This window comes from Enhydra lutris, unplaced genomic scaffold (assembly GCF_002288905.1).
Source record: "Enhydra lutris kenyoni isolate GAN:26980312 unplaced genomic scaffold, ASM228890v2 scaffoldscaffold10, whole genome shotgun sequence".
Lineage (NCBI taxonomy): Eukaryota > Metazoa > Chordata > Mammalia > Carnivora > Mustelidae > Enhydra > Enhydra lutris.
Window position 1 is genome coordinate 5,746,850 of NW_019154094.1, and position 18,537 is coordinate 5,765,386.

At 37.7% G+C, this 18,537-nt stretch overlaps 1 protein-coding gene across 3 annotated transcripts in view; it reads right to left on the bottom strand.

Annotated features, from left to right (window-relative positions):
- Positions 1-18,537, bottom strand: part of LOC111144347 (SET domain containing 2) — a 127,311-nt gene that overhangs the window by 48,191 nt on the left and 60,583 nt on the right. The window contains exons 10-13 of one of the 3 annotated variants that reach the window (XR_002640386.1): positions 18,068-18,202; positions 17,109-17,228; positions 15,072-15,734; positions 12,177-12,393 (exon numbers count right to left, since the gene is read on the bottom strand). Coding sequence is in view for 1 of the 3 variants with exons in the window: in XM_022498607.1 (XP_022354315.1) it covers positions 15,072-15,734; positions 17,109-17,228; positions 18,068-18,202 (918 nt within the window). In the remaining 2 variants the exon portion in view is untranslated. The remainder of the gene's footprint in view (positions 1-12,176; positions 12,394-15,071; positions 15,735-17,108; positions 17,229-18,067; positions 18,203-18,537) is intronic. The other 2 variants (XR_002640387.1, XM_022498607.1) reach the window with 2 other exon arrangements.

An 18,537-nucleotide genomic window follows, 5' to 3' on the forward strand; every position in this document is an offset into this window, starting at 1 on the left:
AATGAAAGATGTTAAGACTGAATTTCAGTTTTCACCCCCTCAGACAAATGGGCAAAACATATGGTCACAGTTCTTAAAATAGGAAACAGAAATATAAAGATACTCAACACTTCATGCATAAGAGACATGCAAATTAAAACTACAATAATATTCTATTTCTATCAGTCCATCCAAGATAAAGTTAGACAATACCTGGATTGGCCAGGGTGTAGTAAAATATGCACCCTTATGCATATACATTACTAATGAGAGTTAAATTGGTATAACTATAAAAATCAATTTGGAAATAACTATTAACTACAGATAACACAGACCAGGACTCAGATATACCACTTTTAGTAATCTATCCAACATGTATATTCCAAACACGTGTATATGTGAATGTGTCTGAATGACCTATATAAAAAGTTCCACACTAAGCTAAAGAAAGGAATCAATTACAATGGCCAAAGTAGGGGACGGATAAATATGATTAACAGGAGACTGATTATGCCATATCTTTACAATAAAGTACCACGCAGCTATGAAAACTAAATTCTTTAAAACCTGGTGTATAAAACAAACTTCATAATGTATTAAATAAAAAAAAAAAAGGAGCTCAATAGTGCTGCCAGCTTAAAAAAAAAAAAAAAGACTAAATACATGCACACAGCATGCACAAATTATCTCTGGAAGGTTACACAAGAAGTTGGTTGTGCTGGCTGACTTCAGGGAACAAGACAGAGGGAAGGGCCAGGAGCAAAACATTTTATTTGTATGCTTTTTGAATTTTGTATCATGTACAGGAATAGCCTATTTAAAATTTTAAATGAGAAGAAGAAAAAAAGGTAATATGCCTCAGAAGAAGCCCTCAACAAAGTACCAAAAGACTCTTAGCACATTATGGCTGTACTCATGGTAAAGAACAGTACCTGAGCGTTGTGAGGTCTCAGGCAGAGAGGCCTAAGAAACTGAAGACTCTGGGGCGCCTGGGTGGCTCAGTGGGTTAAAGCCTCTGCCTTCAGCTCAGGTCATGATCCCAGGGCCCTGGGATCGAGCCTCGCATAGGGCTCTCTGCTTAGCGGGGAGCCTGCTTCCCTTCCTCTCTCTCTGCCTGCCTCTCTGCCTACTTGTGATCTCTGTCAAATAAATAAATAAATAAATAATTAAAAAAAAAAAAAAAGGAACTGAAGACTCTCAAAACAACTTCTAAATGCTGCTCTTCAGCAAGTGCTATACCTTAAAAGCCCTCCTAAGTCACTGGCATTCACTTTAAACTTGTCCCCCCAGGTCCTTCTCCTTCTCCAGCCTTACCCAGCTTAACTCTAATTCAAAGAATCTATCCTAACAATGCTTGGTTTTATTCAACATACACCTAAATGTACTGTGTTTACACTAAATACTACAGCACAAGGTGAACAGCAGAGACAAGTTCCTGTTTTCAAGGCCTCTCTAGCCCAATAGCAAATGTGTGTGTAGAAAAATAAGTGTTTTCATGCTGATAAATAATCACTAAAGAATAATCAAGGTCATGGTGATTAAATGCTTCTCAATTTCAGAGTTCTGTTTTCCAGGCAAATTAATTCCAAATCTAAGATTTTTCCTTACACCTTTCAAATTTAACTACCTCTTCTATAATTTTTCTAATTAAAACCTAAAAATCACCATAGCCCTCCAAATGACTGCTTGGAGTTCTGAGTTGCACTGGTCAATGCAGCACTGCAGTGAAGAGTACGTGGTCGTTATTTAACACAGTAGTAAAAATCAGCAATCAGACAAGAATAAGGAATGAAATGCATCCGAATTGATGAGGAAGACATAAACTTTCACTATCCACAGATGACATGGTACTATATATAGAAAACCTTAAATATTCCACCAAAAAAAACTACTAGAATGATAAATGAATTCAGTAAGGCTGCAGGATACAAAATCAACATACAGAAATCTTCAGCATTTTTATATACCAATAATGAAGCAACGGAAAGAGAAATTAATAAAGTAATCCCATTTATAACTGCACCAAAGAGAATAAAATACCCAGGAATAAACTTAATAAGCAAGGAGGTAAAAGACCTGTACTCTGAAAACTGTAAAACATCCATGAAGGATACTGAAGACAACACAAACAAGTAGGTATTTCATGCTCACGGGCCAGAAGAACAAATACTGTTAAAATGTCCATACTACCAAAAGCAATCTACAGATTTAATGTAATCTTTATCAAAATGCCAGCAACATTTTTCACAGAACTAGAACAATCCTAAACTTTATATGGAACCAGAGAAGACTCTGAAGAGCCGAAACAATCTTGGGGCAGGGGGGAGGGAAACAAAGCTGGAAGTATCATAATTCCAGATTTCAAGTTACATTACAAGTCCGTAGTCATCAAAACAGTATGATATTGGCACAAAAACAGGCACACAGATCAAAGAAATAGAAAAGAAATCCCAGAAATAAACCCACATTTATATGGTTGATTAATTTTTAACAAAGGAGGAAAGAATACACAATGGGGAAAAGATAGGGGCGCCTGGGTGGCTCAGTGGTTAAAGCCTCTGCCTTCGGCTCAGGTCATGATCCCAGGGTCCTGGGATTGAGCCTCACATCGGGCTCTCTGCTCAGCAGGGAGCCTGCCTCCTCCTCCTCTCTCTCTCTGCCTGTCTCTCTGCCTACTTGTGATCTGTCTGTCAAATAAATAAAAATCTTTAAAAAATATATAAATTAAAAAAAAAAAAAAACGGGGAAAAGATAGCCTCTCCAACAAATGGTATTGAGAGAACAGACAGCTAAATGCAAAGTATTCAAACTGGACCACTGGTTTCACCATACACAAAGATAAGTTCAAAATGGATTAAGGACCTAAATGTGAGACCTGAAACCATAAAAATTCTAGAGAAAAACATAGGCAATAATTTCTCTGACACTAGTCGTAGCAACACTTTTCTAAATAGGTCCTCTCCTGAGGCAAGCAAAAGCAAAAGCAAAAGCAAACAAAAGCAAAAATTAACTATTGGGACTTCATCAAAAACAAAAAAACTGCACAGTGAAGGAAATAATCAACAAAACTAAAAGGCAACGTAAGGAATGGAAGAAGATATTTGCAAATGACATATCCGTTAAAGGGTTAGTATCCAAAATATATTAAGAATTTATATAACTCAACACCACAAAAACAAATAATCAAGTTTAAAAATGGGCAGGGGCACCTCGGTGGCTCAGCTGGTTAAGCGATTGCCTTCACCTCGGGTCATGATCCCAGGGTCCTGGGATCAAACCCATGTCAGGCTCTCTCCTCATCGGGGAGCCTGCTTCTCCCTCTCCCTTTGCCTGCCACTCTGCCTTGCTTGTGCTCTCTCGCTCTGTCAAATAAATAAATAAAATCTTTAAAAAAAAAAAGTTTAAAAATGGGCAGAAGACATGAACAGACATTTCTCCAAAGACATTACTCATCATCAGGGAAATGCAAATCAAAACCACAATGAGATATCACCTCATACCTGTCAGAATAGCTAAAATAAAAAACACAAGAAATGAGTGTTGGTGGGGCACCTGGGTGGCTCAGTCAGTTAAGTGTCTGCCTTCAGCTCAGGTCATGATCTCAAAGTCCTGGGATCAAGCCCCACATGGGGCTCCCTGCTCAGCAGGGAGTCTGCTTCTCACTCACCCTGTGCCTCCCACTCATGCTCTCTTTCACAAATAAATAAAGCCTTAAAAAAAAAGAAAAGAAAAGAAAGAAAGAATGAGTGTTGGGGAGGATATGGGGAAAATAGGAACCCTCCTGCACTTTTGGTAAGAATGCAAACTGTTACAGCCACTGTGGAGAGGGTATAGAGCTTCCTTAGAAAGTTAAAAATGGAACTACCCTACAATCCAGCAATTGCACTACTGGGTATTACCCAAAGAATACAAAAACACTAGTTTGAAGGGATATATCACTTCTATGTTTACAATTATGGAAGCAGCCCACATCGATCAATAGATGAATGGATAAAGAAGATGTAGTGTATATATACAACAGAATACTATTCAGCCATAAAAAAACGAAATCTTGCCGTTTGCAACAACATGAATGGAGCTAGAGTATAATGCTAAGCGAAATAAGCTAGTCAGATAAATACGGTATGATTTCACTTATATGTGGAATTTAAGAAACAAACAAATGAGCAAAGGAGAAACAAAGTGGGGGAAAGAGAGAGACAGACCAAGAAACAGACTCTTTCTATAGAGGACAATCTGATGGATACCAGAAGGGGAGTAGGTAGGAGGATGGGTGAAATAGGTCATGGGGATTAAAGAGTACATTTACCATCATGAGCCCTGAGTATGGAAGTGTTGAATCACCATACTGTATACCTGAAACTAATATAAAACTGTATGTTAATAACACTGGAGTTAAAATTAAAAACTTTTTAAAAAAATTTAAAAAGGAGTAGGCTGTCATCCCAGCACTGCAGTTAAGAGTAGGAACCCCCCCCCTCCCTTGGTGCCCAAATCATCTATCTAGAAAATACTTTGGGGACCACAGCTCATTCCTTCCCCAACTCACACATATACACATCCCTGTTTGAGAAGCTGCTCATATTTATGAGCCCCTGCCCCACAAAATCCCAGCTTTGCCTGTAATTTCAGGGGCCCTGAAAATCCTGAAGTTCAATCATAGATCACAGATTGACAATCTCTGCAGCACTGAGAAGAAAAAGATATTGAACAAAACACTAAAATGGTAGTTTCTATGATTTCAGAATGAATTTGAACTTATTACAGTTTCTAAATCAGAAGCAGATTAAGAGAAATCTGAAGTATTCAGCAAAGATACATAATTATGTGAATTGCCTAGCAAGGATATAGAAATCACTACTTACTGAAACAGAAAAAGGAATGGAAAGAATATGGGATTTAAATCAGAAGACTTTAGTCAATTTTCAGCTCTGTCACTCAAAAGATAAGTCACAATCTCGGGGCATACAAACAGCACCATTTACTTCACAGGGTTATAAAAATCACACGACTCATGCAAATGTTTTCTGATCACCTATCAAGTAAAATACACAAACCACGGATTCAATTAGCAGCGTGATACCATGGTAAAAGACTGACCCTCCTCATGTCTTCATTCAAAGATTTATGAAGTGCCGAAGGACATATCAGGCTCTCACAGTACCCTGGGGAAACCTGAGTGAACAAGACAGAAGGGTTCTCTGCCCTCACACTCTGTACAAGCATGAAATGTTACATGCTATGGCTGGAAAAGACGTTATGAGAGCGTATATAGAAAGGGCAGAATAATCTTAGAGGAATGAGAATGGCTTTCTGGGGGTAAAGGATGAAACTTTAACGAGAGACATCTAAACAAAAGAGTGTTTTCGGGGCACCTGGGTGGCTCAGTGGGTTGAAGCCTCTGCTTTTAAAGCCTCCCAGGGTACTGGGATCAAGCTCTGCATCAGGTTCTCTGCTCAGCGGGAAGCCTGCTTCCCTTCCTCTCTCTCTGCCTACCTATGATCTCTGTCAAATAAATAAATAAAATCTTTAAAAAAAAAAATATATATATATATATTATATATAAAAGACAGTTTTTTTCACAGCTGAGCAAATGTGTTTGTGTGTGTGTGAACATTAGTAGCACAGACCCACTGGTGGGTCAGAATGGCTTGAGGTGATATGGCGTAAATGAATAACTATGCCATGGTATGCAAGCCCCGTAAGAAAAACGGATTTCACTGGAACAGTGTAATGAGGAACCATTTAAAAGCTTTAAATGGGACAGTGACATGAACAGATATGCAGTTCCGAAAGAAAAAAAAGTAGGGGGCATATAGTAGTCATTCACTATTATTAAGAGGTATTATTATAACCACTATTTAAAGATACCATAATAAAAGTAACCCTTACTCTAAAAATCAAGAAATGGTCCCAGCCCTGGAAGATGTCAAGGTCCAGTGAGGGGAATAGGCATCTGAACAACTAACTTTAGCAGTACAGACACACAGGAAAGGACAAAGCATCACAATGGGTGAACTGCATCTCCAGATAAAGGACAATTTTAAAAAGGAAAGAAAGAAAAGAGATGATATTCCAAGCAAAAAGAACAGCATATACAAGGACATGAAAGCGTGAGTATGTATGAACAGCCTAATGTGACTCATGCACTGAATGTGTAAGAAACACTGCTGGGCACGAAAGTTAGATAAACACAGAAGTACCTCCCAACACTAAAGGCTCTATAATTAATAGACGTCTCTGTGATGCTACAAGCGGTTCCAATGATGACATCTGTGTTTTTAAAAAGGTAACATCGAAGTTTAATAAAGGATAACATGAAGAGGGAAAGAATGTAACAGGAGGTTGTTACAACCATTCTAGCAAGAAATGACAGGAGCTTGAATTAAAAATGGCTAAGAGGAGACAATGTGATCTATTTAACATATAGGACAAAAGAAATCTCAGGTGCTCCAATAAATACCAGTTTTTTTTAACATTTAATTTTATTTATTTATTTAACAAGAGAGAGCACAAGTAGGCAGAGAGGCAGTCAGAGCTTGGAGAGGGAAAAGCAGGCTCTCCGCTGAGCAGGGAACTCCATGTGGGGCTCGATTCCAGGACTCTAGAATCATGACCGAGCCAAAGGCAGACGCTTAACCGACTGTGCCACCCAGGCACCCCGAAATATCACCTTCTAAGGGAAGGCAGAATAAGAATGATCAGTAAGAGGCACGGGGAAATCAAATGATTCAGAAGAGGGTGTGGTCTCAGACTAACAGAAGGAAAGACAAGGAAATTTCAAGTACATGTTCACACATTTACTCATATATAGAAAAACACACATACATATATACATGTAAATATATACATATGTATATGCATGGATCTATAAATACATCTGTATATATTTATATACATGTATGTATATAAATATGGATATATTTACAGTCTGCTGACAGCTCCTACAAGCCATACCCCAGTAGCAAAGACTTCTTCATCTAAAGCCCAGATTTGGTTTCTAAATATCATTTTCCATTAGAGGAACCTGAGCTTCTTGGACAAATGGCCAATGCCAGGGTAAGGGAAAATTTATGATAAGCCTGGAAATGCATACTGTACCAGATTAAAAAAAAACTAATGGCGACATATCGAAATCACACAGAAGAGAACTTAAAGGGTCTCACACTGGCCAAACGAGGACAATTTAAGCAAATACATAATGAAATTAATGGGTCACAATTCACTGTATAAAACAAGAATCCATGAGGCTCTGCAGCATAACTTGGGTATCAGAGGAGCTGTGGTTGTCACACTCTACAAGATGGGTTTCCCTGAAGCTGCCAGTTCTTGTAGAACTCATCAAATTGAGGTTGCTCCAACCAGATCTGCAGTTGGTAGATTTAAAGCAAATCTCGTTTTTGAGGAGACTCAGAAGAAGCTTGAAGAGGAAGAGGAGCAATATGGGAAGAAATTAGTGTTATTCTTGCCTTTAAGGTGAAGGATGGCCCTGGGGGTAAAGAAACCACCGGCTCCATACCTGTTGTGGGGCTTGAACTCATGACCCTGAGATTGAGATTTGCATGCTCCACTGACTGAACCAGACTGGTGCCCTGAGATTTGTTTTTACATGGTTGTGACCAATTCTGTTCTTCCTAAATTCCAGGTGAACAGAGCCTAATGGTATACTACTGCTTTGCTGAACTGCATACAACAGAGAATATTACAAAGCTAATACGGTAATTATGGTTTGGATTAAAATTGAGTTTCAGAATAAAACTGGGAGAAGCAAAATCTAAAAGCTATGTAAACAAAAGCTCTCAATTTGCTTATAAGTATATTTAAGGATCATTCTGCTGAAGATTCAATTTAAGTTTTCCTTGAGAAAACTAGGGAAGAAACACCAGTAGCTGGCTGGTAATTAGCATGTTGCACTTAATGTTCTTCATCTACTCTCCATTAATAGTTTTTCAAAAATTCTGTATTAAAATGTTTAAAAGTTGGGGCACCTGGGTGGCTCAGTGGGTTAAGCCTCTGCCTTCGGCTCAGGTCACGATCTCAGGGTCCTAGAACAAGCACCGCATTGGGCTCTGCTCAGCAGGGAGCCTGCTTACCCCCCTCCCCCGCCATCCTTTGCCTACTTGTGATCTCTGTCAAATAAATAAATAAAATCTTTAAAAAAAAAAAAAAGATGTTTAAAAGAAAACCCTTAAATTTTGCATTACATGCCATCAAGTGGTATTTTCTTCCCAAATCAAAATAAATGTGATCAGAGTTTGAGGGGAAAATATCTATAGCTGAACACAGGCCTATTTTTAAAATTAAAAAAAAATTTTTTTAATGGGTTTCCTTCTTGAAAAACCAGTGTAGTTTTGTTGTTAAAAATTAATGAACAGGGGTGCCTGAGTGGCTGAATTGGTTAAACATCCAACTCTCAATCTCAGCTGAGGTCTTGATCTCAGTGTTGATCTCAGAGTCTAAGCACCGCCCCCCTCGCAAATTAAGTTTGCTTAATTTGCAAAAAGTTTGCTCTGAGATCCACTTTTTTTTTTTTTTAAAGATTTTATTTATTTATTTGACAGACAGAGATCACAAGTAGGCAGAGGCAGGCAGAGAGAGGAGGAAGCAGACTCCCTGCTGAGCAGAGAGCCCAATGCGGGGCTCGATCCCAGGACCCTGGGATCATGACCTGAGCCGAAGGCAGAGGCTTTAACCCACTGAGCCACTCAGGCACCCCTGAGATCCACTTTTTAAATTATAATCTCATATTTAACTAAATGTGTAAAGCTCTCAGTCCTTTGTTAGAATTTTCTTTCTTCATATAAGTTGAATTATCCATATTTATCTTTCTTCCTAGTTCTTCTAATGCTGATGTGATTCCTTATATCAGTAAGATACAGGGTAAAATAATGCTTTTGGAATAATGTTTAATAGAAAATTAAAATAGCAACACACACACACACACACACACAACAAATAACCAAGAATCCATGAGTCTAAACTTAAATTAATCAACAAGTAAGAACCACATGGGAGAGCAGGAAAAGCTCTTGCTTACAAGAGGGTCAACCAAAACATACAGAAGTTAAAATAAGAGGGTTAGAAAATCACCACTTGGCAACCATCATAGTTTTAAGTGATTCAGGCAAATCCACCAAACTTTGAAACTAATGAATAAATTTGATAAAAAACAGAATATTTACATACTTCCAAAGGTGCTCCTCTATGATACTTTTTAATTATAGTGAGAAAAGAGTAACTTTACACTGGGAAAACCTGGCAGACACCACCTTAATGAAGTGATCAAAGCTGACGATGCCAATAATGGGACAAATCAACATTGTGTGGACACAATTTAATACTCCTCACAAAATGTATGACCTGAATCCAAAATAAAACTTCAGATAAGCCCAAGCTGAGGAATATTCTAAAAAATTCAAAAATATTTTAAAAATTTGAAGTTTATAAAAGGCAAAGAAAGACTGAGGAACCATTCCAGATTAAAGACTACTAAAGAGATACAACTCAATGTAACTCTTTAGCTCAGATTCTGGATCGGAACTTTTTTTTTCTTTTTTTCTTCTATAGAACACATTAGGTATACAATTGGTAAAATCTGAATGAGATCTGCTGGTCAGATAATAGTATTAAGTCACTGTATTTTGTTGGTTTTGATAAATATACTGCAATCATAAAGAAAAATGTCCTTGTTTTTTACAAAATATACACTAAAATATCTAGGGGCAATTGGCATCATATCTGTAACTTATTCCTTAAAGTTAAAAAAAATTAAGAGAAAATGAAGCAAATTTGGTAAAATGTTGACACTGGGGAATCTGGGTAAAGGGATAAGAGGAATTTTTAGCTGACTTTTTTCTGCATTTGTCCCTAGAATGTATATATATACCATGCAGAATACACAGAATAGTATTCTTACAGTTTTTCTATAAGTCTGAAATTACACAAGTAAAAGTTAACAATATTAAAAAGGAAAATCTATACATTTTTATTATGGTTTCATGTAAGATTAGATTACACCAACTTATCTATACTCAGAAAGTCCCTTAAGTTTCCAACTAACCTGATCATGGTCCTGAGGGAAAAACAATATTCTTTAAAGGTCTCTTGGCCCAGTAGTTCTATCATATATATCCTCTCCCATCTCTCAGTCTTACATCCAAATCATTTAAAGTAACTTTTCCTAAACAGAGTCAAGACTTTTTTAAAAAAATACTTCATGAGGTATAGAAGCATGATCATTATGTCTTTAGGGAAACAGAAGACGTAATCTCAAAGGATAAACTGTCAAAATGACTTCACTCAAAATCAGAATGTTTTGGGGCGCCTGGGTGGCTCAGTCAGTTAAGCACCTGCCTTTGTCCTGGGATCAAGCCCCATATCAGGCTCCCTGCTAGCGGGGAGCCTGCTTCTCCCTCTCCCCCTGCTTGTGTGGTCTCATCCTCTCTCTGTCAAATAAATAAATAAACTTTTTTTTTTTTTTTTAATCAGAATGTTTCAAGCAGCCAGGCTCTGAACTTTACCGTTTAGATCACTTATTGGCAAACTTTTTCTGTAAAGGACAAGACAGTAAATATCTCAGGCTTTGTTGGCCATTCAGTCTCTGAAGCAACTACTCAACTCTACCCCCACAGTGCAAAAGCAGCCATAGACAATATGAAAATGAATGAGTATGGCTCCGTTCCCAAAAAATTTTACAAAAACAAGCAGTAAGGCAGATGTGGCCAACCCCTGATTTAGATGAAAGGATTTATCTGATAATAACAAAAGGGACTACTAATAAGTTTTAGACCAGTTTGGTCTTTTACCAAGTCTGATACTTACAAAAAAATTTCAATGAAGTAGTATCAAAAACCATGTTCTTTAGGGGCAATTCTTTAGGGGCAAATTAAAAAAAGGATAATATTGATCCTTACGGAAACAGAATAATCTCAATGAAGGATTTTGAAATTTATTACAGAAATCCAGGGCACATAATTTCATTTTGAAATGTTGCATAGCAGATTCCACATACAGTATTTGTTACAGACTGAGATTCCAGTAGTGACTCAAAACTTTTCAGCTGGGTAACTCTGTATTTTATTTAAACTTTCTACAAAGAGTTTAATGCTTAACTTTCCAGGCAAATAATACGTTTGTTGAATTAAAGATAACGTCTTGAGATAAATATGAATAAAATAGGAGTAAGGATATCATTAAGGGCATCTGGGTGGCTCAGTCAGTAAATTGTCTGCCTTCAGCTCAGGTCATGATCCCAGGATAGGGATCAAGTCCCGCATCGGGCTCCCTGCTCAGCAGGGAATCTTCTTCTCCCTCAACCCCTCTCCACAACCTGTGACTTCTCCCTCTCTCTCAAATATATAAAATCTTTAAAAAAAAAAAAAAAAAAAAAGTATTATTAAGAATAGTGCAACTTGGGGCACCTGGGTGGCTCAGTCTGTTGAGCATCTGCCTTCAGCTTAGGTCATGATCCCAGAGCCCTGGGATCGAGCCCAGTGTTGGGTTTCTCTGCTCAGTGGGGAGCCTGCTTCTCTCTCTCCCTCTGCCTTCTGCTCCCCCTGCTTGTGCTGTCAAATAAATTTGAAAAAAAAAAGAATAGTCCAACTTATCGCATATACAGAATGTTGCCCCTAAATCATCTAATCCAGGTGTAATTATAACTACCCAGATCTCTTTATAAGGAGAAATGCACATCCTGTAACCTCAGTATTTACAAGAGAGGCTCTGGAATCACTAGCCATCATAATCTACTGGGTATTTAACTGAAACAAAAACTGCCAAATTCATGGGAACCTTACCTCTTCTTCTCATGATCCAAATGAATGAAGACTTTTCCAGTCAAATTATAATTAATCACCACTTAAAACCAGCTGTTTTGCCCTGTGAAGTCTAGGGTAGATTTTCAGCATGAGGGGTGATGTACAATAATTCCTTTTGTGAACAGAAATATATGCACATGTCCCCGCTGAAAATGTAGCCTGGTAAATCTGCATGTGACAATGAATCCGTGCTTATGTGTAGCAATGTGTTAGGTGATGTTTCTTGTTGAGGTCTACTTTAGGAGTCAAAATGTGTAAGCCCTGTGAAGCCAAGGCAGCAGTCCTGTGTATAGAGGTATAGAAAAAGTAGCTCACTTAATCCTTTCTCGCCAGGAGTCGGGATTTTCCCAGAACGACATCCATTGTCGTCAATGGACGCACCAAAATAACGCCGGCGCCAGTGAGTTAACCACCTCTGTCCTCTTTTCACCTATTATATTTTTCATGCATCATCCAACTTCCCAACCATCTTCCTGTTTCTTCACAGAATGCACGCTAGGTTCTTGTTTTTCTTCAGCACGAAGTTGAAAATGGAGTTGAGAAAAGGAGACACATGGTCAGCTGGTGATGTTAACAAGCTCCTTGCTGCCCTGAGAAGCTAGATGGAAATGGTTCAAGTTACAAGGGGGATCATCATCAGATCTGGGAGGACAAAGAGTAATTCATGAAGCTTCATTCCCTTCCCTCCCACCCTCTCTCATTTACTGATGATCCCTACGGTCTGCCTTCACAGCAAAAATCAAGATTAAGGATCTGAAGCAACCTCTTTCAGTTCTTCACTCCATCCAGTGTGTAGAAAGGCCAAGTGGAACACATGTCCAACAACGTTACAGTGGCCCCAGAAGGTCAGGGAAGCTTGGAGTGGCTAACCACAATCTTAGATCAATGCTTTTTAGTATGATCTTGGAATTAACATCAGCAACTAACACAGTGCTTGGCAACAGGTGCTTAACAAAGGTTGGTTGAGTAAGACATTTTCTTTTCTGCCAATGTCTACTTGAACACATAGGTGGAAGTCAGACAGAAGTAGTTAACTCTTTCAATGCCGGGATAGTATGGGTATATAGTAATCACATCAAATCCATGTGTTTATCTAAGACATGTTCATATTACAGGTTTCTGATTTCAATGTTCTGGTTAAATGCTAGCTAAAATATTTTATTTAAGGACAACCACAATCAGAGTTTTGAAATTAGAACCATGGTAAATGTTAATTAGAATGACAGATGAATTAAGAGCCCCAGCACCAATGTGTAACAAAACATCACAGTTCAGTCAAGTAACAACCTCTTTCAGTATTCCAATTCTAGATGGGTAATGATTCCAGAGCAAAATAGAAGTGTGAAGAAGGAAAATCTTATTTAATGGCTTCTTTGATGCTAAGAATCAGACAAATCCAAAATATGAAGGTTAAGAAGGCTATATTTTAAAAGTATGAATAAAATTTTAAACCTCAAATCAAGAGGATCATCAAACTACGTAGTACTATGCAACTGCTTTGATCTTTCAGATAGGAGGAGGGAGGACGACAAGCAGGGGAAGGAATAAGTTTGTAGGACTCAAAAATGTCTAGAGTGTGAGTTTAAATGACCAGTTATAGCTAACTGAGTTAAGGATATCCCAGAGAGTTATTCATACCGCTACCATGACAATAAAAACTACCACATAGAGAAACAAAAGTACTTACTTCTCCTAGATTTTAAGACAGGTTTTTAAGAAATGATGATTATGTCTCATTTCTGAAAATTATGTCAACCAGAGACTTAGCAGGCAGAAGTGTACTACTGGGTCTGCCCCCGACCCTTGCTCTATAAAATCATGTCTGTAAGGCCTTTCTGTGTCCACTCATGTTCGTGTTTCCATTCCCACCTTCCTTATGAAGCCAGTCATTCCAGAGGCTCTACTAGCAGTCTCTGAACACAAGAGGGACTTCTTCCAGACTCCTGTGCCCTCACAAAGCAGGCCTTAAATGAAGGTTCACCCAAATGACCATCCCAGCATCTCTTTCAATTTAACTGAAATTCTGGTTCCTGTAGTTCACATGTCGTATCATAACCCAATTTACTATGAATCCTTCCTTTTACTAAAGTTTATAAAAAGGAAGAATTTCATAAGGTTGAGTTAATGATAAACTATAAGTGGTGAGAAAGAGTAGCATGAATAGGTCAATGAGAGCTGAAACCACACAATACTTAAAGAAGGGTCTCAACACAGCAAATTACAAATGCTGAAAGTAAGCACAGTGCACAACCAACCCACTACTCATTCTGCTCAGTATAAGGCCAGTTTCGTATGGGTCAAATTGCAGGATCTACTGGGTGAGCTTTGTAGTCATAACTGGGGACAGAGAGGATTCAGATGTCCATCTTGCTGCACATAAACCAGCACTGCTGATTTATTTGGCTGCTTTACTTCTGGCAGAAGAGAGGAACAGAAAAACAGAAGCTAGCAAGTAACCTGGTCCCACGGGGTCCTCAAGACCTGAACCCCAGATCCAGATCACTTACAATCAAAATGTAACACCTCTCTTCTAGGCTCATCCTGTTACTCACTTCTGTGTTTATCCAAGACCCAGCCTGGGTTTTCTATAGAGCAAACCCTACACATCTTGCTACATTCTTTAACCAGAGATTATGTATGTATTAAGCGTTAAGGGTTCCAGACCCCTCTATTTTTCCTCTAGATCACATCTTTTGTCCAAAGAAATAGGCATTTAAACGGCAGGCCTATTTCAAAAACAACGGGGGAACTGAATACCAATTACCTCCATATAAAGTTATTTTACTGGAACAGAAATTTATGTTCAATCATTTTTGATGAGAAGTTGCTAAATTACCTTGGTTTTCCATTTAATTTTTAATTTTAATTTCTAATTAATGCAATACATTAATTTCCAATCAACTTAAACATTCATTTTTTTTTTTTTTTTAACCTAGGATCTTACAAAGAATTTTCAAACGTAAAATCACACGTTTGCTCCTCAAAGGATTTCTGGCTTTGTTTTTAATGTAAAGAGCACTTGAAAAACTGAATTCACTGCTGTGATATGCTTTTCTAAATGAAGAAAGGGGGATATCTGTATATTAGTTTGGCTGCTGTATCTCTTGCCAAGGTTTAAAAGATGTCTGAGACATTTATAATCAGCTGTCAGTAAGAGAGACGGCATTCCATCTTTCAAATAGATGTATAGCTAAAGAAGTAGGTAATTCAACGTAAGATTCGTGGAACTCTAGATGTGAGTAATTCAGGTTAAAATAAACAAAAATGTTTTCTTACCTTTAGGTCTTTCCAACTATCCAGGAGTTTGGTGGCCAAATCACTTATATCTACTGTTTTATCTGGCTGTTCCTGGCTCCTCTCACTCTCCACATCAGATACACCCTCCTCTTCATCCTGGGACGGCGTTTCCTCAGCAATGGTTTCTTCCAGTTTCGGGCCACTGCCCTCTTTGGGCTCTATTTCAGTGTCAGCCTCTGGTTCAGATGTGGGTAGCTTACTGGCTTCCATAGTGATTTCACTCTCAACTTTAGATTCAGGTAGCTGTTGTGTGAGTAGCTGCTGTGACTGTAACTCTTCCTCTTCTTCTACAGGGACGTTTTCTAACTGGTCAAGGTCCTCTTTGCCGTCCTTGCCTTCCAACTCACTGGTAGCATCAGAGATAGCACTGTCCATGCTATTTTCACTTATAATTTTAAGTCTCCGAAACATGAGCTTCTTGGGGGTGTCTGTGTCAGCTTCTGTGCTCAGCTTGGTGGAAGGATCAGGTGTGTTGAGTGGTGTGTGAGCACGTGATGTATTCTCACTTGAATATCCATCTCCTTCACTCAACTGAGGAATGGCAGTTTTGGTCTGAGACCAGCGTTGAATAATTGGAAGTACTTTGCTTTCCTCCAACATATTTTTAGTAGGAATGGGTAAGTGTTCCAAAGTCTTTATAATCTGATTAAACAAATAAAAAAAAAAAGTCACATCACTCTATATAGTTGACTTTTCAAATCTCTGGTTGGGACTCAGATCATTTTTGAAAGACCTGTGGGTTTTCTTTACTGTCTTATCAAGACCTAAGTCTCTATAACTACAAAAGGGTTAAATGTTATAATATTAGCTTCCTCTAAAAAGGAAAGAAAACTTTTTAAAGACTGACCAGCAAGAATAAAATGTAGAGCAGGTAACTGCTCCCAATATCAAACAGGATCGATTAATATCTTCTACCAGTAGTTCTCAAACCTGTGTCGATCTTTTAAAATATATATACTAGTGGACCTTATCCTGGCTATGTTTTTCTAAAAAGTTTTCCAAGTGACTGTGATATAGGCTTGGGAACTATGCAACAACATATATTTAAAAGATATTTCACCCACAAAAAATGCAGCTATTACTTACCTCTTTTAGCCTCTGATAAACAGCTAACAAAGACTCTCTCTCCAGAGATAACCATCCCCTCCACTCTGAAATCCAAGAATTTCTTCCAAAGTACTCCCCAATGCAGATCTACAGAAACCCCAAAGTAAGTTGTTCCTCTCTACTTTCTAGATGGAATACTGCTGAATTCATTTAATCATTACTCATAGAATCATTTAATAAAGTCAACTAGATCTGTACAAAAAGGAATGAGGAGGGGCAGGAAAAAGGGAGAAAGGAAGGGAGGGAGGAAGAAACTCCAAGTCTTCCTCAACTTCTACTTATTGCCAAATCTCCTGGGAGAAGAAGGGAGGCAAGACAACCACTTACTTGCTCACTTCTGTTTTGTTTTTAAAGTGCATTTTTAAATGACTTCAGTATTATATTAGAAACCATGATTAAAAAGAACTACATTTAAACTAGATTAAAAATATTATTTCATGGGAAGGTATAAATATCACAACTCCACTAATGACATTGCCAAGGAACACTTATTTAGATCTTAAAACACTTATTGATTCCTCAAAATGTTCTTACTCTTGCCATTCCAGAATTCAGCTCTTCACCAATTTTTTAGAGCCCCCAAATATAAGTTTCACATGGTTGCCCGTTTAAAACTATGGCTTTAGCAACAAACTAGATCCTTCACTTAACTATGATGTGATATCTTGCTCTTGCACTTCCCAACTACGCAGTCTCAGCTACAGGGATACTTTAGGGAAAACCATGGGGCAAACTCACTACTAGCGAAGTCTACATAAAAGGTTATAGCTATAGGAATGACACTGAGATGATATTTATTTCATTCCAATGGTAACTATGATGGTAAATTCATTATTACTCATATTATCACTCAACCTAAGCACTCTATATGGCGGTTTTAAGAAATAGGCAAGTTGATTGTGAACTGACCTCTTCCTGAAGCTTCTGGTTACTTTCCCGGCCATCACCTAGTTCTGCCATCCAAATCCACAACAAAGACAGCCCATGACGTTCCAGAAAAGACTTCAGGCAAGACTGTGAATGTGTGTTCTTCCGTGGGGGAAGGGAAGCAGGATGCAGGGTATTGGGTTGGGGGTGGGCAATACCAGACAGAACATTAAAAAGGGTCCACAGAGAGGAATAAAAAGTCTGTTTATATTCACAAAACTTTACCTAGAAACTCTATTGTGATTAATGCAACTAAAAGTATACAAATAAATGCTTTAAAGAAATTATAACTTTTTTTGATACCTAAATTGTATCTAGTCAACTTGGACTTTATATAAATAGACTTTACAGAAAAACAAACATCAATATGTCATTTACAATGAAATTCAAATCTGAAAGACCAAGAACCAAATTATATTCATTTTTATTGAAAAACCTAAAACTATAATAGTAGAAATCATTTTCATTTCTCTCTTCCATTCAGATGTTTTTTCAAAAGGCTTTTTTCTCTTAGTTTTCTTTTAAATCATCCTTTTTTTAAAATTGTTCAACTTCTTGTGGCATACTTAATAAACTGGAGTAAACGAGATTATCATTAAAATTCCTTGCTTCAAGGTCCTGTGGTAAAAATGGCCTTGGCATACTAATAATCATAGGGGGGACTATATCAAATGTCATGAACTGTTAAACAAAAAAAATCCCACCATGCTCTTTGGCTAGAGAGAGAAAGCAAACAAGAGCTACTAAAAAACTAAATGATGCCAAACTCGACATTTTTAAGAGTACAAACTTTCAAAGTCATATAGAATTTTCAAACCATTTTAAAAATAAGAGTAACTCTTCTCAGAGTTATCCCTTCTCCTGCCATCATTCTAAACTGCACTTTAGATGCCCCAACTCAAATTCAGAAACAAAAAATAAATTAATATCAAAGAACTCACCTGTATAAGCTCAAGACAGGTAAGTTTCTGTTCCAAGGTTTCAATTCTAACCATTAGCCGAGATAAGCTGAGCACCTGGTTTTTATCAGAGAGACCCTCACCGTTCTCCAGCAGAGCTTCTAGCTCTCCATCCACCTGCCATAGCAAAGAAAAAGTATCTGGTTATAAAAACAACAACAAATGTGCCACTAATCTAAGAATCAAACAACCTAAAAAGATGCTCAACCTTGCCAGTGATAAGGAAAACACAATTAGACCCACAGTGGGAAATCATGTCATATTTACTAGGTTAATCTGGGGAAAAAAATTAAGTCTGATAATATCAAATCTAGGCAAAGATGTAGATCAAAAGGAATTTTTGCTGTTGATGAAAGTAAAAACTGGTACGATCAATTTGAAAAGCATTTCATTCACTCATCAAATATTAACCAAGTACTTATTATATGTCAAGTATAATCCTAGGTGCTAAA